The 20,906-nt window shown below is 36.8% G+C and overlaps 6 protein-coding genes across 10 annotated transcripts; 2 read left to right on the top strand and 4 right to left on the bottom strand.

The window, feature by feature from the left end:
* Positions 1-390: 390 nt before the first annotated feature.
* Positions 391-6,114, bottom strand: LOC106369847 (ubiquitin receptor RAD23d). 2 transcript variants are annotated; one of them, XM_013809950.3, is made up of 12 exons: positions 5,788-6,114; positions 5,324-5,470; positions 5,018-5,233; positions 4,887-4,925; positions 4,722-4,808; positions 4,576-4,623; positions 4,379-4,485; positions 4,219-4,290; positions 4,027-4,116; positions 3,851-3,929; positions 2,153-3,742; positions 391-671 (listed from the first exon to the last, which is right to left on the bottom strand). In XM_013809950.3, exons 1-11 carry the CDS (start codon positions 5,851-5,853, stop codon positions 3,626-3,628), a joined length of 1,068 nt encoding a protein of 355 aa, XP_013665404.2. In that variant the 5' UTR covers positions 5,854-6,114; the 3' UTR covers positions 391-671; positions 2,153-3,625. The 2 variants fall into 2 exon arrangements, with proteins under 2 accessions (XP_013665404.2, XP_022570908.1); XM_022715187.2 differs by having other exon boundaries at positions 4,722-4,799.
* LOC125592764 (glutathione S-transferase T3-like) lies at positions 884-1,745 on the bottom strand. Its single transcript, XM_048768162.1, has 2 exons — positions 1,178-1,745; positions 884-1,083 (listed from the first exon to the last, which is right to left on the bottom strand). Exons 1-2 carry the CDS (start codon positions 1,743-1,745, stop codon positions 884-886), a joined length of 768 nt encoding a protein of 255 aa, XP_048624119.1.
* Positions 6,115-6,308: 194 nt separating the features above from the next.
* On the bottom strand, positions 6,309-8,400 carry LOC106369845. The gene is made up of 4 exons (XM_022715185.2): positions 7,715-8,400; positions 7,203-7,621; positions 6,676-6,825; positions 6,309-6,577 (listed from the first exon to the last, which is right to left on the bottom strand). The coding sequence occupies exons 1-4, from the start codon at positions 8,274-8,276 to the stop codon at positions 6,428-6,430; spliced, it is 1,281 nt and encodes a 426-aa protein (XP_022570906.2). The 5' UTR covers positions 8,277-8,400; the 3' UTR covers positions 6,309-6,427.
* Positions 8,401-9,638: 1,238 nt separating this feature from the next.
* On the bottom strand, positions 9,639-11,128 carry BNAC09G41700D (the record flags this gene model as incomplete). The annotated part of the gene is made up of 4 exons (XM_013812355.3): positions 9,639-10,401; positions 10,479-10,545; positions 10,650-10,823; positions 11,070-11,128. Coding segments are annotated over 4 exons (597 nt in total), but the record flags the coding sequence as incomplete, so codon positions are not given.
* Positions 11,129-16,017: 4,889 nt separating this feature from the next.
* On the top strand, positions 16,018-18,388 carry LOC106372197 (caffeoylshikimate esterase-like). Of its 4 annotated transcripts, none has more exons than XM_048769132.1 (9): positions 16,078-16,374; positions 16,507-16,679; positions 16,852-16,881; positions 16,959-17,085; positions 17,177-17,323; positions 17,396-17,526; positions 17,619-17,756; positions 17,845-17,943; positions 18,027-18,388. In XM_048769132.1, the coding sequence occupies exons 1-9, from the start codon at positions 16,329-16,331 to the stop codon at positions 18,252-18,254; spliced, it is 1,119 nt and encodes a 372-aa protein (XP_048625089.1). In that variant the 5' UTR covers positions 16,078-16,328; the 3' UTR covers positions 18,255-18,388. The 4 variants fall into 4 exon arrangements, with proteins under 4 accessions (XP_048625091.1, XP_048625090.1, XP_048625089.1 ...); XM_048769135.1 differs by having other exon boundaries at positions 16,085-16,374; positions 16,490-16,679; XM_048769134.1 differs by having other exon boundaries at positions 16,018-16,679.
* A 685-nt stretch (positions 18,389-19,073) lies between these two features.
* Positions 19,074-20,541, top strand: LOC111210102 (40S ribosomal protein S7-3-like). The gene is made up of 5 exons (XM_022710450.2): positions 19,074-19,225; positions 19,562-19,720; positions 19,795-19,918; positions 19,991-20,173; positions 20,253-20,541. The coding sequence occupies exons 2-5, from the start codon at positions 19,572-19,574 to the stop codon at positions 20,367-20,369; spliced, it is 573 nt and encodes a 190-aa protein (XP_022566171.1). The 5' UTR covers positions 19,074-19,225; positions 19,562-19,571; the 3' UTR covers positions 20,370-20,541.
* The last annotated feature ends 365 nt before the right edge of the window (positions 20,542-20,906 follow it).

The following is a 20,906-nucleotide window of genomic DNA, read 5'->3' as shown; positions in this document are numbered from 1 at the left end:
ATAGACGTGTTTCTTTCTTCTTCTTGATTACCATAATCAATGGTAAAATTCTCGAAAGTTTGCTCGAAAGTTTGATCAAAATATTGATCAAAATTATGATCATTTGATCCCTCAAAAGGGTTATGAGAACCAGATGCCATTTACTCGCCCAAAAAGTGAAATTTTATGTAGAAATTTTGTGTTTAAAATATGTGATAAAAATAAAGAGAAGGAGAGAAGATGAGAGGATATAGGGAAAGACTTGTGATCACAATTATATAGGGAAAGAGTTGTGATCAAAATTGTTTACGGAAATACTTGTGATCAAAATTGTTTACGGGATCTTGAGAAGTGAAGAAGAGAACTAGAGAAGCGAAGAAGAGAAGATGAGAAAAAATAGGATAAGACAGAAGAGTTGTGATCACAATTATATAGAGAAGGTGACTTATAAAATTTTGTGACATACAGACTTGTGATAAAAATAAAGAGAAAGTGACATACAGACTTCCGTGACTACAAGAATACAAGAACACTACTACAAGACAGTCCCTACTACAAGACACTCCCGTGACTACAACACACTCCCATGACTACAACACAGATCAGAAGACTTCAAGATTATTGACATGAGACTGACTCCACTCCTTCACTTCCCGTGACAATGCTACTCTCCTTCACTTCCCGTGACAATGCTAAATGTAAAACCAAGACAAGAATATTAATCACTACAAAACCATTTATATAAGCCATAAGAAGATCCGAGAGAGAACCAATAACAAAGGCAAGAACATAAGCATTTATATAAACAATGAACAGAGTGCTCAAATACAACAAACAACTTAGACTTAGACTAATTAGACTTGAACTAACTTACAACATTAACTTCACCTAATTAGAGAACAACTCATTGATGAGTTTTTTTCAAGGCTTCTTCATACTCAGCTAGCGGCTGAACTTTTGCAATTAGGCTATCAAGGAGCTTCATCTTCGAGAGCCTTTCCTTGATAGCCAAATTCTCCTTCTTGATGCTCCACATACCCTCAAACTCAGACAGCCTTTCCTCTGCCTTTCTCTTCTTACCATTGGCCTTAGCTGACTTAACACCTGGGGGACGATATGGATTCAGAATCTTGAGAGGTTGATGATTGTGCGCTGTCGTCGAGCTTCCTCCTTTTACAGCTACTCTCTATTTAAGAACTTGACAGGTCACACCATTTCTGATCATTCCGAAGCTCCTTCCACGCATGTTCGAGAGTGAATTTCTTGTTGTGGTTGTTGAAGAAGATCTCATGCGCTAGCTTCAGAACGTCATTATCGTTTTGCCCGCTGGTTCTCTCTCTGCTTGCAGCTTCAAACGCGCCACAGAACTTCCCAACAAGATCATTGATCTTGTGCCAACGCTGCTTGCAGTGACTGGCCTCCCTCCTTTCACTGGCTCCAATCTTTGGTGATGCTGCGAAGTACGCTGCAATTCTCTGCCAAAAAGTTCCGGATCGCTGCTCATTCCCTACAATGGGATCTTTACTAGTGTTTAACCAAGAGGATATGAGCACTTGATCGTCTGTAGGCGTCCATGTTCTTCTTTCTTTACGCTCTGCAGGAATCTCACCAAAGTGAGGATCTTGACTTCGCGGAATTCCAAAAAGAGGAACATGTGATGAAGAAACATGGACACTATCTTCCCCTAAACCAAACACAACGTCTTGTTGACTATTGAGAAGGTCAACAAAATTTGACGGCTGTGTATTATATGGATTAGAATCCATACCGAGGTTTTTGAAAGAAGAGAAGGCGAGAAGAAGAATGAAACGTTTCAAAGATGAAAAGATAGAGAAGAGGGAGATGAATTTAATAGATGGCAGAGAAGAGGTGACAGAAGAGAGATGGATTAAAGGAAGCCATAACAGAGAGATGGATTAAAGGAAGCCAGAAGTTTACCATTTAAAAAACGCATTCATCACAACCCACAACCAATTCGAGTTGACATATAGCTAACTCATTAACTTTTTTTTTAATTAACTTATCCTATCTAACCAGATTAGATGCACAATCAATTCATATAGCTACCTCATTAAATCACAATCAATTTATTTCTAAAATGGCTCAGTTTCACAATCAATTCAGACAAACAAAATCCTAAAAACATCTAGAAAATCGAAGGTAGAAGTTGTACCTGTATTGCAGTTGTAGTCCTCTTCTTTGAACAAGCTTCATGTGACTTGATCCGTCCATCTAAAGAGACCTTCACATGTCTCTTGATCCGTTCATGTGACAAGAAAATACAAGAGACAAAATCACCACAAGAAAGATTCAGACATGAGAAAGATTAAGAAACAAAGACAGTAACATAAACAAACACTATACATCAAGAGCATCAAGCTTTACACTATAGATTCAAGCATTTACCTCTAATCTAATCAGATCACCATCAAAAGCATCAAGCTTTACACTAAACATTGGCAGAGAACAAGCATCAAGCTTTACCGCAGACATAAAAGATAAAACATCACTCAACTCAACATCTAAACTAATCTGATCACTATCAAAAGCATCAAACTTTACCGAGGACATACCAGAGATAACATCACCCAACTAAACACCTCATCTGAACTAATCTGATCACTATCAAAAGGCATCAAGCTTCATCTCAGACATGGCACATAAAACATCATTCAACTCAACATCTAAAAGGCCTAAAGCTTTACCTTTTGCTTTGATTTCCTCGAGGAGAGCTACGGGCTGGAGTGATTCTTCAACGAGGTGAGCCACCGAGAAGAGCGAGAGAGTCACAGAGTCGCGGAGTCGCCGAGGAGAATAAGAGAGAGGCGGAGTCGTCGAGGAGACAAAGAGAGACTCGGAGTCGTCGAGGAGAGAGACGGAGACGGCGATTCCACCGAGACAGACGCCGGATGATTCTGTCAAACAGAGATTCTTCAACGAGGCGAGCCATCGAGGAGAGCGAGGGAGTCACAGAGTCGCGGAGTTGCCGAGGAGAATAAGAGAGAGGTGGAGTCGTCGAGGAGACAGAGAGAGAGAGAGAGTCCGAGCCATCGAGGAGAGAGACAGAGACGGCGATTCCACCGCGACAGATGCCGGATGATTCCCTCGAAGAGAGATAATCGATCGAATCGTCGAAGAGAGATCATCGCTGGAAGACGGAGTCGTCGAGGAGTCACGGGAGAAGGAGAGACGATGAATTTCGAGAGAGAGAAAGAAACACCAGCTTGTGACACGCGTCCCACAAGATACGCCTCCTCTGACCCTAAATTAAGCAATGTCGCTTAATTAATTAGGTAATTTTTTTAAAAATAAAAAAACACAAAAAACGGGGCTTAAGATCCCCGGTTAATGCTGCTCTAAGTATCTATAGATGTGGTGCTATAATTCCATCTTTATTTAAACAAAAAAACATCACTGACTCGTGTATTTGTAATCATCTTGAAAAGTATTCCAAGTTAACTTTCACATCAACAACAAACCAGAGCAAAAGATGGAAGCGAAATGTAGTATACACATCAATCATCCCAACTGTGTAACCAACCAGAGCAAAAGAAACCAGGTTACAGAACAATGACATTTGGTTCTCGATAGAAAAAAAGATATGCAACCACTACGAGCCAAGAAAGAAACTCATGGTTAAGTGGTGTTATTCTTGAGACTCGTGCTTGTGACCGAGAAGATGGTTCGCAGCCTCTTGTACGTTCTTGTTGGAGGCGAAGTACGCCACCTCTGCATCACCTCTCTCAAATCCCAGTGCTTCCAGCTGTTTTTAAAAGCAAAACACACGTTTTATGGAATATAGTAACGAATCCAATGAAGTTGAAGTTTCTAAATAAAGCAAGAGAAGATAACGCATAGACATTAGACAGACCTGTTCGATCAATTCATTATCCTCAGGGTTGGCGACTTCAACTTTGGTTTCCTCAGACTCTCCCACCACTTGGTTGCCACTGAATCACACAGCAACAAAGAATCCACAAGAACTTATAAACCAAAAGAAAGCTCAGTTCATTTTACTACCAACATTAATTATGGTAAATTTTGTACCCATCTACTCCGTTGTTTGGTTTGTTGGTTTGGTCTGCTTGGAGTTCCTCAACTTTGGTTTCCTCAGACTCTCCTCCCACTTGGTTGTCACTGAATCACACAACAACAACAAAGAACCCACAAGAACTTAAACCAAAAGAAATCTCAGTCCATTTTACTACCAACATTAATTATGGTAATTCAATTTTGTACCCATCTCCTCCATTGTTTGGTTCGTTGGTCTGGACTGCTTGGTGTTCATGAGCCTGATCCATTTCGTTGCCACTGAAAATCCACAAAAATTACTTAACCATGAGCTCTAGTTCAATTTAGGATCTGAGTCTCTGAATCAGAAACTAAGACAATGTTTTACCATGCTCCTCCTTCAACTTCAAGTAGTAAGCGCAAGAAGAGAGCTTTGTTGTCTTGAATCAACACAAACAATGGCGGATCTTGCTCCTCTAGCATCTCTACAAAATCCTGCAGCAAGATTCAACAAAAAAAAACTTGAGCATAATTATCAGTAATTTTCACTCCCTTTTTTTTCTTTGTTGCATTTTTGGTTTTTACCTTTATGATACTAGGGTCTGATCGCGCCAAAGCTCTTAGATACTCTTGCTAGTAGTCACAAAGTACCAAGTTAGATCTCCACAAATTTAATCTCTATCTCCTTTGATCTTTCAAGTAAGACGGAACATGAAACAACAGCTCAATACCTCTGGAGTGCCGTTGAGGAAATCAAAAAACCGTAGCTCGTCTGCTTCTGTAGGAGCTTCATGTTCTTGAGTTTGATCCTGTGTGCCCTTTTCATTACATTTTATTTTCTCACTCTTCCGAATTTACACATATCCTCTTGGTTCAACAAAATTTAGTTTATTTACCTCAGCTATGTAAGGATCTTCACTCTGCCCCGGGAGCTCCTTTAAAAAAATATAACTTATAATCAGTCTTAAAACTAGACATTCCCTGAACTGTGGGCACACAACGTTTAGGTTTTTATTTAAAAACTCACAAAGTAAAGATATTCCAAGGCTTTATCAACGTCATCATATGCCAAATAGAGTGCAGAGGTAACCATGTAACGATCCCAGCCTCCTCCGACCATCCCAAGAATCTTCTGAATGCTACTCTCTGAAACTCTTTCACTGGCCACATATGATGCACCAGCCGAGGCACGTTCAGTAGGAGTCTCAGTTGAGGTAGACGTTGCGGTAGATGCAGGTTTTCTCTGCATTTATAAGCCCCACCCGAGCACAGAATCAATAAGCTAAACTCTAGAAAACATAAACTTTCGTTACCATAAACCCTAAGCACACACCTTTATAACGCCAATAATGCTTTTCTCGGAAACGTTGTTAGCCTCTAATGTTGTTTCATCTTTAAGCACTTTCCCTTTGTGAATAAGCATTTGTTCTTCAGCAGTAACTCCCATCACAGTCTCTATGTTCTTCTTCACATCAGCAACCTGATCACATATATACATTTTTTGTACATAACCAAATGACCAATAGTTAATCATCTACCTCATGGATCCAAGAAACGAAACCATACAAGCAACTTAGCGTATCAGAGTTCACATTGACGAAAGAGCACATGATTCAAGACTCTAGAGTATTACTTTTTATAGAAACCAACAAAGGTTATTAACGTGGCTATCAAGAAAGAGTGATCAATCTTCTACCGTAACGAACAAGGAATCGAACGAACTACCTTCTACCCTAGATATGAAACTCAACTTTGCCAAGAAACGATCTGACCAAAGATTCTTGAGAATCCACGTACCAAATCCTCGAGGTTGACTTGGATCTCGAAGCGATCCCCCTTCAGCGTTTTGACAAATATCCTCATCTTCTCGTTCACCGAAGAGCCGAAAAAGATTCAAGTACGATTTCTCCGGCGAGAGACTCTGTTTCGATGAATCGCCGTCTGTAACGAACTTTCGAGCTGAGAAAAAAGCAAGTACGCAGGAGAGTGACGACGAGAAAGGAGAAGAAAACGACTCAACTTATACGCTCTGGTTCACTATATCACCTACGTGGTTTATATAGTCTCCCTCTGCTCATCGTTTCGCCTAATTTGACACGTGTTATCTGGTGACTGGTTAACATGTTTCTGACGTTTTTCTTTTTCTTTATTTAGCCTACGTAAAATGTTCTCTTTTTCCTCTTTTCCTTTGGTATTTATTTTATACGCGACTTTTCTTTCGTTTTAGCCTTTAGGTTTAAAGTGTACCTGTTTAGCTTATCATTCAATTTCATCTATATAAAGGCAGCTTCTCATTATTATAAGCAGAGTATATAAAGTATCTTATCCATTCTTTATTGAAACAAAAAAATAACAAATCACATACGCGTGTATTTGTAAAATCATCTGGAAAAATATTCCATGTTTCCTTTAATTCAACAAAAAAAAAAAGGATCACTTAAGCGTATTTGAGTGCTTCACTACAGATCTCGCTTATCTGCTTTTCGAGTCTTTCAATCTCTGATTCGACCCGGGCCTTCGCTTGTGCATCCTTTGTTGTCTCTAACGAGCTTTTCAATGACGAGATTTTCCTCAGGAGACTCTTGATCTACATATTCAATATTCACCAGGATCATATAAGTAAAAAAAGCAAGAATCAGTTTATAGAGTGGGCTTATTCGTAATGGTTTGGTTCAAGAACCTTACCTTGCGATGGGGCCATCGATAGAGCCCACCCCTTCGGCATATCTTCTTAACCACTGTCGGACACAGGCTCATCCGTCTAGCCGCTTCTTGAATCGGGAGATGGAAGTGCATGCTGATGTCCTTCAGTTTTAGTTTTCCAGTCCGTTCTCTCTGTTCTTGTCCTCGGCACATACAGATGAAATAACAAAACCCAAGATCAGTCACTCTCTTCAATAAAATCAGTTAAACTCTATTTTCTTAAAGCACAAGAAACATGTTCTTCAACTACATGCAAACCCTAACAGATTCCTCTCCATAGACCAGTGACTATATATGTTTCTATAATGAAATCGTCCAAAAGATTCTTTAAAGTTCTTCTATAAACTTACTATACCCTAACTAATATTTATATATGATCTTATCTACACTTAAACCTCAATTTAAACACAACATTCTAAGCACATAGCAAACGGTTCCTTGTAGCACAAGTAACATGTTCCTATCCTATGATATTAAACGATAATAAACTGAGGTATTAGAGACAAAACCTGTATTGCGAGAGGGGTTTGTTTCCGTTTCTTTCCTTTCGACACTGGAGGTTCATCTCTCAACCCAACATACAGCGGCACAGACGGAACATTAAGGGCTGGATCAGGCACTATAGCCTGAGGCATTGGAACATCATCGACCGGTGGCAACGCCAACATAGGCGGCTGGTTATTGGAAAAGTTAGCATTCATTGCTTGATAGAAATCAGCATTAGTGTCTTCCACAACTCCAAAACCGCATGCTGCTCTCGCCGCGAGATAATCTTCTATAAACCTCTTCACATCCTCCATCGACAAAAACTTCAAATCAATGGTTTGATATTGCGGTTCGGTAGAACCATCAAGCCGGTGAATCTCGAGAATCGCATGGCAGAAGTACCCTATCCCTCCGTGAAAATCGATTCTCATCATCTCCTGACCTATACAACCATGCATAAAATATAACCAATTAAAACATAACCATTCAATAAACAAAATTCTAAAATGATAGATGTAGTAGCTAGTTATTATACCATTGCTATGGATTAATGTTCGAAGAAGGTTGCAACAAGTGCACACGAGTATGCCGATGGATACTGTCGGTGTAATCGGCGCTGATGAACCACCACCGGCTTCAACGTTCGGACCGTTTTCAACAAAAACACGAGTACTCACTTCAAGTGTACCAGTTCCACCTAAAATGTTACCATTATCTTGATTAGTACCAATCTCTCCTATGATATTACTGTCCATGTTGTCGCTAAGAAACTCAGATGGTATATCGGACAAGTCCCAAGAGAGGTCAATATCATAGTCAAAAGATGTAACAAGAAAATCGTCTGTGTCTTCACAGTTAGGGATTGTAAGTGAGAGTTGATTCAACATCTCGGTTTCGATTATATCCGATGTTGCGATAGTAATCGGAGTAGGAGTAGGAGGAGGAACCGGATTCTCGGTGAAAGCAAAATCCATCAGGTTTGGATTTTGACTAGACATAAGGTTTTGGAGTTCCTCTTCTGAAAAGGGTTCATAGTAAGGATCTCCATCGTCCTTGTCTTCAGGACCGGGCGGTTTTGGATCATCATCACCCGCCATTTTGTGTTTTTTTTTTCACACAAAAAGAGTGAAACTCTCTCTCAAGCACCGGACGATGCTTGAGAGTTGAAGAACCAAAGAGTGAGTGACAAAAAGTTCTAACGGTTTGATCAGGGGAAAGGTTTTGTAGATGAGAGAGAGAGAAAGAAATTTTGGCGGTTAATGATCGTTGAGAGTAAGTTATATTTCATTCAACGGATGCGTTTGTTCAGTTAATTGTCTTGCCGCGAGAATAACTGTCTTATTCTTAGATTTTGTTTTATAAGAACGCAATTAATTAGTTAATGTATTTGGATCTCATTACGAAGATTCATAAAACCTATTTCCTAATGATGTGAATTTTTTCCGTTAAATAGAAGTAAATTAGTGTGAAGAAAGTTATATCTACAAATTAACAATTCAAAGATTTTTCTACTTATAAAACTGAGCCGATACATCAGACGGACAGACGGAGAGGTTCCTCGGACAATCATCTAGTCTGACCAAAATTTGATCTAGTTAAATGGATAGTTGACAAATAAAAAATCATGCATCAGTTCCAAGGTCGGGCTATTGGTTGGTTCAGTCACAATCCTGAGAATTTTGAAGTTGAAATCTAGTAACCACATTCACATGAATACCCTGCGCATCATGAAAAATAAAACTTCCTCCAGAGCTTTAACATTTGTTTTATGGCGAGTTACTAGTCAAGAGCCCTCGACATAACATGTTCACTTGTGCTATTTTCGGTAACCACATGGAGAGTGTCTCAGTTACCACTTTACAAGCTTGACAATTCCAATTGAGGAGCTAGAATATAATAGACAAGGGCAAGGAGTTGAACCAAGATTGCAGCATATACTATCATCACTTTGGGGTGCTTCTGGGGCTATGTAAATCGAGGAACTTTTCCCAAAGAACAACCTGATCCACATAAAGATAATGATAAAGCAGACTCTGATGTGCAAGAATGAATAGAGGCCACAACAATGACTACAGTGAAGAGTAAACATCTCTGTTATTTTCGATACTGGTGAATTTATTTTCAAAGGGACAGCGATGCACTCGTCCATATAAATAATCACAACATCTTTGTTATTTTGGTAACAGATGAGTTAGAAAAGAAACAATCTGTTCAACTTCAGTTTTCACGATGACTTTGATATGTAAAAAGTTCAAAGACTGTCGGCAAAATAAAGTAAAGCAAGAAACTCGGTAAAGAGATTACACCAAAAAAAACTCGGTAAGAGAGCAAAAAAGAAGCACTCAGCGGTTTCCATTTAAGACAGACATATGGACTCCTCTGAAAGCTACATTTAATTTTTCGCTTTTCTCACAATATATGAAAAGAGATCTGGTAAGAACCACAAGTTAAAAGAACAATACGGCGCTTTAATATACAGATTTATTGAAACACAAAAAAAACACATATACAGAGGTGTTGTTGGAGAGCTTAAACTCAGCCAAGAAGTTAAAGAGGCGTTACTACCATACACAATGGTGTAACATACTCAGAAAGAAGATAATTTTATATTACAACGAAACCCAAAAGAGAAAAGATACAAACCAGACCTCTCTCTCTCTCTCTCTCAATGAAATTTTACAGATTCTTCAAAGTCTTCTCCTTAATTATTAATGTATAAACAAAACGCTGACTGATCTTCATCTACATCCTCCCTCTCACTCTCTCAGGAAAAGATGAAAAACACTAAATAGATATCACAATATTCATTTGCTTCAAAAATGGTAATAGTAATACTAGTAATCAAATCCTTCTCTCTCTCTGTTAGGGCCTTGGGTGAACAAACGACTCCGGAATCACTATATACACTTGTTTTCGGCTTGTCTACTAAGCCATGGCGGGGATGCTCGAGCTCTGGCGGTCACGGTTCAAGCAATCGAACCCTTCTACTCTAACTGCAGGTGGTTTGAGTCCAAACTTCATCCTAACGCAACCACGAGACGAAGATGATGTTGATGGAGATGGGGAAGGAAAGCCGGTTGATGAATTGGGCTGAAGCAAAGGAGAGTTTGGTGAGAGTGGATTGATCTTCTCGTCTCGAAAGCGAGCGTCTTGGGCTAATGGGTTCGCTGCTCTGCTCGGAGGCGAACCGAGAAAGTATGGCCCTATTGTACCATTGTCCTCCTGCAGGAGAGAGAGAGACATATGTCAAATGAATCAGAGAACGATCCTTAATCAAAAATCGAAACATGAAAGCATACCTTTCTACGAATGATGTCCAAAAGCTCTGCACCAGCTTCAGAATCACACAAATCAGCAGCGGCTTGACTACAAATACATAACAAAAAACAGAGTCTGGGGGTAAATGTTTGGTCCTAAACACAGGAGAATCTGAGATAAAGGAAGATGCTTTTTTTTTTTTTTTTGTATACCTCATATGTAATCTCAGAGGGCGCGTGAGGTTGTTAGCGAGTACGCCAACACGTCGAGGCTTAGGACAAATGACAAGATCGTTGCTGCGATCAAGTCCCATCATCTCCTCGCCAGACACGAAGGCGTTCTGCTGAGCGTTGTATTGATTCATCTTTGATCCACAGAAGAACGCCCTGAATTTGGTTTCCGACCAAACAAAACAAAAAAAAAACACAAATTAGATCAGATCAGATCCATCACAACGCCCTAAAAGGTAAGAAAGAGACAGACTTTGAAAAGGATCTGAGAAAAGATTTAAGCTTTGACATAGTTTGAAGGGAAACGTACAAAAAATAACGGATCTATACATATAAGTAACAGCGATCTGTAGAAAAATGGGCACAAAGGGAGCACAAGAGTGAAAGGAGGGAGAGAGATACCTGAGTAATATCTCCGAGAGAGACGATAGAGAGAGAGGGGAAAAATCGTCAGAGGAAAGAAGGGATTATATAAAAGGATGAGACCGAAGTGTGGGTGAGGTCGAAGACGACGTGAACCGACGCCGTTTCGTGTGGATTTTTTTCTTTTCTTGCAGTCGTAATAATAGTGATATTTGTGGACAGCTATTATTCCGGTTTTCATGCAATTATTATTTGACTTGTAAACTAATCTATCTTTTATTTCTATCTATTGCTTGATTTACTACCTTTTTCTGTTGACCAAAACAAATACACTACCTTTTTTATTAGCATTGGAATATCTTTATTTTCCATAATTTTACTAGTGCAATTTTTTTGGAAAAAAAAAAATCTATTGCGAAATGTGAAATTCAGTTTATAATTTTTTTTATAAGTTATATCCTCTGATCCGGTCGAAAGTTTATAAATTTAAGGAAATAAAAATATATAAATATTGAAACGATGCCTTCTTTAAAAAAAAAAAAATTAACGGTTTGAATGGTAACCAAGGGAATGAAGAGGAACACTACATTTCTTAAAAAGATTACCATTCATGAGAAATAAATTTTTTCGCTTCTTCTCATTCCTTTTTTGTAGAGAATTATAATGCAAATTTGTTCTTTGTTAATTTTGATAAAGAACTCTCATTCCTCGTTATTCCCAAAATTTTATTTCTATTTGTTCCTAATGTTCCTTGATGGTTACCAGTCACGCCCGACATGTAAATGTGTTATTTATATACTTTTTTTTCCGTCTGAAAATATTCATTCAAAAAAGCGATACATATTGATACACACGCCGGAGGAAAACAAGATATCCTCAGAAACATAAGCCCAAAGAGAAACACTTAAACCCACATCGGAGTGACTTACAAGAACAAGGAACACAAACACATACACTCTACAAAAAGGAAATTATAAAACCCACAATGATAATAGCACACTAAAGCATGCACCAGTCTATGAACGAGATATATCGATGTCGCTTGCGGCTGACCAAACAATAATTTCAACCTCTACCAACACCAAGAGCACTCCTCTCCATTTCAAAGAAACAAGACTTTATAACCCGACAAAATATAACCATTCTTGGAACATACTTTCTTCCAGATACGGCTGCGACACAACTTCATTGCGTCCAAGCAACGCCTCAATAAAAGCCTTATAAAGAACACTCCAATCTCAACAGATCTGGAGATAAACGAGGTCAGACCCGGTAACGACCACACTGAAGCAGTAGCTACAAACAGGAAAGCGTTCACACCCTCATCACACACTAAAATACTACAAGTTTAGGACTAAAAATCAAAAGAGAGCAGAATAATTTCCTGATATAGAGGTCAAGAGCCACATGACTATCCAGACTTCACTAAAAACACATAACTAAAAAACCCCGATTCACTTGCAAGAAACAAAGCCAGAACAGAGCCCACAACCAACAGACACAAGAGCCATAAGACTCTCTTAACCACCGCAACAAAAACGGACCGATTCAGTCCGAGAACCAAGAACAGTCGTTTCACGCGCTTCACGCGCCTACACTATGGAAGAAAGACGGACATATCTGAGACATCAGAGAAGGAAGCCACTGGATGGGTAGAGAGAGTCACTGCTGCATCATCACATCTTCAGATCTGGACCACACACGCCTAAATCGAACCGTAGCTCAACCGGCGAACCGTTGCTTTATCTCACAAACAAAGAGACCGAGGACCATACAAAGAAACAAAACACTAGAACAGGCTCAGCGCCGTGGCCCGAGAGCCAACGGACGCTGGCCGAGCAAGAAATCCGGTGAAGTCTTCTTAATGTGTTACTAGATTTTGATCCGCGCTTTCAAAGCGCGGATTTATTTTCCTTTTTTTTTTCAATTGACAAATATTTAGTAAATGTCATATTTCATATATTTGTGTTTTATTTTATAAAAGACTTAAACTTTTTATTTTTCTTTATCGTGTTTCATTTTAAATGACTATTTATATTTAAAAAATTAAACTTTATTTCTTTAATAAATTAAGTTGGTATAACTCTGATAAATTAATTTCATTAGGTGGTTACTATTTTTAATAAAAAAATTATATACTTTTAATAAAGATTTATACTTTTCAATGAAAAAAATCATTTTTTTATGAATGCTTAAATTATATTAAGAAAAAAAAAATATTAAGAATGGTTGAAAAAAATTATTTGAACTTGGACTCAATGGCCAAAATAAAAAAAATGTGAGAATTGAAACTGATTTCTTAATCGGCCCAAATGGCCCAATAGAGATCTGAAGTGGACAGTGGGCTGGATCCAAAAAAATGACCCAATATAGATGTGTTATTAATATTACTTGATTAACCTTAATGAAACATGCAATGTTAGTAAAGAAAATGACAGACTAAGGTAAAAAGGACAATAGAATCCTGCTTTAATAGTATAGATTCATATAGAACATTTGAAAACCTTTGTTAACAAAGACATATGTTTGTGACAGATCTCATACCATTTGATTTCTACAATTCAAAAACACTACATTCAAAAAGGACCTACATTCACATGGGTATCTAGCAAGAATTTACTTTTTATATAGATCTTTATATATTTTGTAGATTCTGCTTTTTGTTTTACTTTTATTTACTAAAGTATATTAAAACGCATGCCTGTGTGGCAATCTTATTTGTGAAGTTTGACATTTTGACCGAGACCTATTGGTATTATACTATTATGTACCTGATGTTAATTTCTATTTTAAAATTTTGATGGGTTCCATAAAAACGTGTCCACGTCAGCGAGCGGTAATAATATCATGCATTGGCTATGTCGGATTATAGATTAAAGGTTTGAATGTTTTAATCTGATCTTCGCCGTAGTTAATAATAACAAAAAATCTTTACGTATACCGTATATCTATATATTTTTATAATTGTTAAAATTACACCGCAGTTGTATCGCTTGTCTCGCACCGCTCAATCCGTTATTACTATGCAGAGCCTAGCTAATAAACGATGATTTCTTAATCTTTGATCGAGATTCAAGCCAGAACCATATATAACTCATACTTATTTCCTAGGATCATAAGTATTTGCAATATACTCTCTCCGTTTCAAAAATATATATTTTAAAATTATTTTGTATATTTAAAAAATATTTAAATTTTATTTATAAATATATTATTTTATTTATAAATATATTATTTTGTGATTAGATATTTTCATAAATTTTAATTGCTCAAAATTTAATAAACACAATTATTTTAAAACTTTACAATTTGTCATTATATCTCATTAGATTTATTTCAAAAATGTAAAACATGTATCATTTGAAATAAATTTGTTTCTAAAGTATAGATTATTTTGACACAGAAGGAATATGTTTTAGTGACCAAATCATGTGGATATATTAGGGCTGTCCTCCAAAATATAACACCAATGTTCTCCGGCGTCAACTTGTTTATTTATTTTATATCATTTACAAGATTTTGCTGCCTTTGTGTATGGACGAACCCAGTAACGATATCCACCACCCACTATAACTTTCCCCCTGTTGATATGTGACGATAAGCGCAAGTAGACGTGCGACCTAAAACCTTAAACAGAAGAAGACAAGTGCACATAAATACTATGAAGATAGCAAATATAAAATATAACTGTGGAGGGAGAGAGGGAGATGTTTTGTTTGTTTTGGGGAAAGAATAGACAGTGGGAAGTGAGACAAGCGAGCCATTTACGCATTTTACTAAGGAAGAATAAAGCCAAAACGGCATATACTTATTGATTATACTTTCTCCAGAAATAAAGATAAAAGGCATATATCGTGTGGTGAGATCAGATTTTTAAAATAATATCAAACTTAACCAGTTGTTGAAGTTTAAATACGTTAGATATCAGTCAGGGGTTTCCTTAACTAATGTATATAAAATAGTTTCATAAACACCTAGGTGGCTTGAAGACTTTATTAGCTTGAGTGATTAACAGAGAAAAATTACATATAAGTCAGAAAACCTAAGAAACATTTAAAACAAAACAGCTGGGATAACCTATAAATATCAACGGCTTACTAAACCCATCTTGCCGGGAGGGTTTTAACTCCAAGATGCAACATAAAATGATGGTGGAACACCGAGTAGGATGAAAGAAACTAGCAAAGTTACTGATGTAACATCCACGAATTGACTTGATTTTGCCGAACATGTAAACAATTTGAGCAAAAAGTAAGTATGCTGGCTAACTATGGTTCAAAGCGAGAAGCAACCAAATTAGTTCGTTGATTTTATTCTGCCAGTCCAATGCAACATCTATGTTAGCATGTTACCAGTTAAAGCTGTAGTCTAAGAGATTTCATTTCTTTATAGATAGTTGATATCAAACTTACTCTGACAATAATGGTGTTAAACTTTCACATGATTTCAAATGAGAAAATTATTAATGTCCGGAATTAATCAGAACTTTACTCCTACTATAGTATATTAGCAAGCTGTAAGCTTCACAAAACAATACATCAACATACTAAAAACAAAACTGAAATAACCCTTGTTTCAAAAAAACAAAAACAAAAACAAAACCTACATGGCTACATACAAAAGTATAATTTGTCAAAATTTATGAGCCTCGATAAAAACCTTGTAAATAAATTATCTCAAGCTATGGTTTATAAACTACAATATTAAATCTCATTTATCAAATTATCATACTTAATTCATAAAATATAAAGCTTGAATTCCGCCGATGATTTCTCAAAACACAATAATTTTTTATTCTTCTTAATAATTCTCAAGAGTATAAAAATGTGAAAATCTCGTTTGTTGAGATCCCATGTTGCATATAAAAGAAAATAAGGAAGGTTCCAAGTTCCTACTCGTTTGAATAATTCATGCTAACTACTAAATTAAATGCACGTGACGTGAGTCATTATAGTATACAAAAGTTGGCATCGCATTAATATGATTGTCGTATATCAAACGACACTGACTCGTTTGCATATCGTCACAGAATCTTGCGAGGAGCCAATCTCAAGCTCTCTACTTGACAAATAAATAATAGTCCCGACAGTATTTGTTCACACGACGAACGCATTATTAAAGACCTCATAACTCATTGATGTAATAATAATTGCGTAATTCTAATGATTTCTTCGAATTTTTCTTCCTCAATATCCTGATTAAAAAAAGGAATTTCAAGTTGGAAACTAACAGTTCTGGTTTTATTTTATTTAAAAAACTAGAATATTTTGATGGATTCTTTTTAGAAAATTGTTTTTTATGGCTCTGAGTTCAGCAAAGCTCTTCCTTTTCAGTCCTTTACACGGTAGGCATTTGTCATCGTCAATCACTAATAATATTTTAACGAACATGAGACTTTTAGTTTTAAAAAGTAAAGTTTTTTTTCTTTGTTTGAACTTATATTGTGTTGTTGCGTGGAGATATTGTGTTAACTTAGGGTTTACAGACAAGGGAAGGCCAGTGTGGCAGAGGAAGAGCTCGATGGCAGAGCTAGACAACGAGGAGCTCCGGCGATTGAAGGATGTTAACATGGACGAAGCTCCGGCTCGCCGTCATGTTCGTGATTGCTTTAAAGATATTCAGCATAATCTCGATCATATCCTCATCAAGGTAAACAAAAACATAAAATTAAATTTGAATCGGTCGAATCTTTGATCGTCCTTCCCCGATCGAAATTGGTATAAGAAAGGTTGAGACGTTAGACTCAGTCTACTTCAGCTTTTGTCTGAATTAAGAGTTGATTTTGATTAAAAGCGTTTTTTTTGTTCTCGTGATGTTTCAGACTCCAGGAGATGGAATTAAGACAAAGGAGGTAACAAAGAAATGTTTTCTACATGAATAAAAGTTAATTTGATTACTTTATAATAATGTTGGCTGTGATAAATGTAGTCTTATGAGGTGAATTCAAGAGGAGTTGAGATATTCTCAAAAAGCTGGCTTCCTGAAGCTTCTAGGCCCAGAGCTCTTGTTTGTTTCTGCCATGGTTATGGAGATACTTGCACGTTTTTCTTCGAAGGCATGTTTATTTCTTCCTTTTTTTTTCTTTTAAAAACAAATGGCTAATAATTAGCTCAATGTTTGACTTCTTACTAGCTTGCTACTTGCAGGGATTGCAAGGAGATTGGCATTGTCGGGATATGGAGTTTTCGCTATGGATTATCCAGGGTTTGGCTTATCGGAAGGCTTGCACGGCTATATTTCTAGCTTTGATCTTCTTGTTGAAGATGTCATTGAGCATTTCTCCAACATCAAAGGTACAAACTCTTAATCACATTGTGGAATGGTAAACTCTAATTAATCTTGATTTTTTGTATTTTTGTTTGTAGAGAATTCTGAGTTTAGTTCTCTACCTAGCTTTCTGTTTGGGCAGTCAATGGGTGGAGCAGTGTCGCTCAAAATACATTTTAAACAACCAAATGCTTGGACCGGTGCAGTCTTGGTAGCACCCATGTGCAAAGTAAAAAGACTTGCTTTTCATTCTTCTTATTTGCATTTCTCATTAAGAAATATCATATCATACAGTTAAGTATACCTACATATCCGTTCTAGATTGCAGAGGATATGGTGCCACCACCTGTATTGAAACATATTTTGATCGGTTTATCTAGTGTTCTACCGAAACACAAGCTGGTTCCCCAAAAGGACTTAACTGATGCAGCTTTTAGAGATGTCACTAAGAGAAAATTGGTAAAAATAAATAAATAATAACTGCTTTTTTTTTTTGTTAGATCGATATTTTTATCAAACAGGTCTTCTTGTTTTTTAAATTGTGTAGGCACCATACAACGTCATTTGTTATTGCGACAAGCCGCGTCTACGGACTGCTGTAGAAATGCTTCGAACAACTCAGGAGATTGAGCAACAGTTGCACAAGGTAAAAAAGAGATAACTTTAACCCCAAACTGAAGACAACATAAACACAGAATAATAATGTTTTTTTTCTTGATATATTTGTAGGTGTGTTTGCCAATACTGATTCTACACGGAGAGGCTGATAGAATGACAGACCCATCAGTGAGCAGAGAGCTTTACGAGAAAGCCAAAAGTTCAGACAAGAAGATAGTTCTGTATAAAGATGCTTTTCATTCTCTGCTGGAAGGCGAACCAGACGAAGTAATCCTCCGTGTCTTGTCCGATATTATCTCCTGGCTTGACGACCATAGCTTGCAAGTTGAAGGATCATAAAGTTACTTTTTGTTTAGTTACAGAAAAGTATTTTCATTGTATTAACAGTAATAAAAAGGTCATTATTTGCAATACTGAATAATTTAACTTTGCATAAATACTGAGTTAAGCAAATTGTTTTCTTTTGTTTATTATTAGTTTTTGCAAGTTTGATGTGACCTTTCTATATTTGGCTAGAAAACAATCAAACATATGATCAAAAGGTTTATATTTTCCATAATCTGAAATTCTGAATTCCATTTATATCAGCTCTAAATGTCAAAAAAAAAATAAATTAAAGTTAGTATCAATATTATTTGATCATTTTCTGATTTAAGTTAGGGGAGCAAAGAATAATCTAACTTTGCATAAATTCGGTTTAAAGAAATTATTTTATTGATCACAAAAGCTCACAAAAGCTTTGTGATCTCCATATTCTTAGTTGCATATATATCAGTCCAAAATGGTAAAATAATGACAATATAAAACACAGGCGTTAGTGCTATTGTGCTCATTGATTCGATCGACCGTGGAAGGAATGAGCCGGGTCCGGAGGATTAAAGGCCTTGGTCGAAAACCTCAAGATAATAAAAAAACAATATAAAAAATAAAGATTAGTATCAATAATACTTGATCATTTCCTGATTTATTTAGCATTGACCAAAAAAGGTATATATGTATTTTTGAATTCACAATCTTAATTTAACACATTCAGTAAAACAAAATCAAATAAATGTACTTAAAACAAGTAAACACTATTTCATCCCACAAAGACAACAAGCGTTGTTGTTGTTTGGGAGTTAGCCTTGGTGAATAAACAGGCCCATAGACTTTAAAGCCTTTTTAACAGCCCAATTGATCACTTTCAAAGATAGGGCAACCATGAAAACCCTAAACATTAAAAGCTGACTTTACCACCAATCTGCTCGTCTTCTAAGAAGAAGCCGCAACCCACTTTGCTTCTTCCTTCTTGCCTCATTTTTCGCTTTCCGGTACGTCGCAAAAGGCCCTTCTCCTTTCGTCTCCCTACTAAATCTTCATAATAGCTCACACTCAGTGTAGATAAAATGGTGCAAATTTTTTAGCATTTCAGCTTTTTGTAGTTGATGTTTATTGAAAAAATGCTGTTGTTTAGCTCTAATAGACTATCAATACAAAACTTGCTCTAGTAGATGATTGAATACCATAGCATTTAGAGAGCTAAGCTCCTTATTTCATATTCTACAGGTCATTAGACTTTGGTCTGGGAACGTATTGTATTAAAATTGATTTGTTTGAAGTTCTGATCTTGAAGCATTTGTTTTTTTTTTGGTTTGTTACAATTAAAGATCTGCGAAGATGTTCTCCGCTCAGAACAAGATCAAGAAGGACAAGAATGCTGCTACAACAGAGTGCGATGAGCTAGTTGCTCAGGCTCTGTTTGATTTGGAGAACACCAACCAGGAGTTGAAGAGCGACTTGAAAGATCTCTACATCAACCAAGCTGTGTATGCTCCTACATTTTTGTTTCTGCCTTAAGTTACATTGAAAGGAAAAATTAATTTGAATTTTTCTATTGCAGTAACATGGACATCGCTGGAAACCGCAAGGCTGTTGTGATCTACGTCCCATTCAGATTGAGGAAAGCTTTCCGCAAGATTCACCCTCGTCTCGTTAGAGAGCTTGAGAAGAAGTTTAGTGGAAAGGTATAAAACACTCTCTCTCGTATATTGCAATGTCTCTTATTAATAATACTCTGTGCCATTTTGTTTTGGCAGGATGTGATCTTTGTTGCCACAAGAAGGATCATGCGTCCTCCCAAGAAGGGTGCTGCTGTCCAGAGGCCACGCAACAGAACTCTTACCTCTGTTCATGAAGCTATGCTCGAGGATGTTGCTTACCCTGCTGAGATTGTTGGTAAACGTACTCGTTACCGTCTTGATGGGTCCAAGATCATGAAGGTATTGTATATTTTATGAGATGTAATTTTCATTCTTGTTTTGAGCTTAAGCGAATTGATTCTGGTTTTGAATGTCACAGGTCTACTTGGATACCAAGGAGAGGAACAACACAGAGTACAAGCTGGAGACTATGATTGGTGTGTACCGTAAACTTACTGGAAAGGATGTCACTTTTGAGTACCCTGTCGAAGCTTGAAAGGAAGATGCTGAAAGAGTCAGGATACTGTTTTTGTGTTATTTAGGATGAAGGAAACTCTGTTTTGATTCAGTTCCTTGTTCACAATCTTTCATATTCTATTTACAAAGACTAATCTCTGTGCTTTTCAATTTTGAAACCTTCTTTAAAATTCAGTTTCATGCTTGATTTCCATCAACCTTGCATACATTGAAAGGACAAACTAGAATAATCGTTACTTACCTTATACCCGTACTCGTCTCGTTTTTTTTTAAGTACTCGTCGTCGCCAAATCAAGTATCAAGTCGTTGAGTTACGATACAAGTATCACAAAAAAAATTATGATTCTCCTTGATATTGTTACTTGTTTTATGGCTGAAAAAATGATAACTAAACCATAAAAACCAAGCCATAAACATATATTTCTTTGTTGTAATAAGCAAAAATACTTTCATATCAAAATATATGTATTAAGTTCCTTCTTCTTTTTATATTAGGGGCAAATATTTTATTTAAAATAACTCTTATGTTTTTAACAAATCGAGTAAATAAAACAAA

Source organism: Brassica napus, chromosome C9, assembly GCF_020379485.1.
Source record: "Brassica napus cultivar Da-Ae chromosome C9, Da-Ae, whole genome shotgun sequence".
Taxonomy (NCBI): Eukaryota; Viridiplantae; Streptophyta; class Magnoliopsida; order Brassicales; family Brassicaceae; genus Brassica; species Brassica napus.
This window is presented reverse-complemented; position numbering and strand designations above follow the sequence as displayed.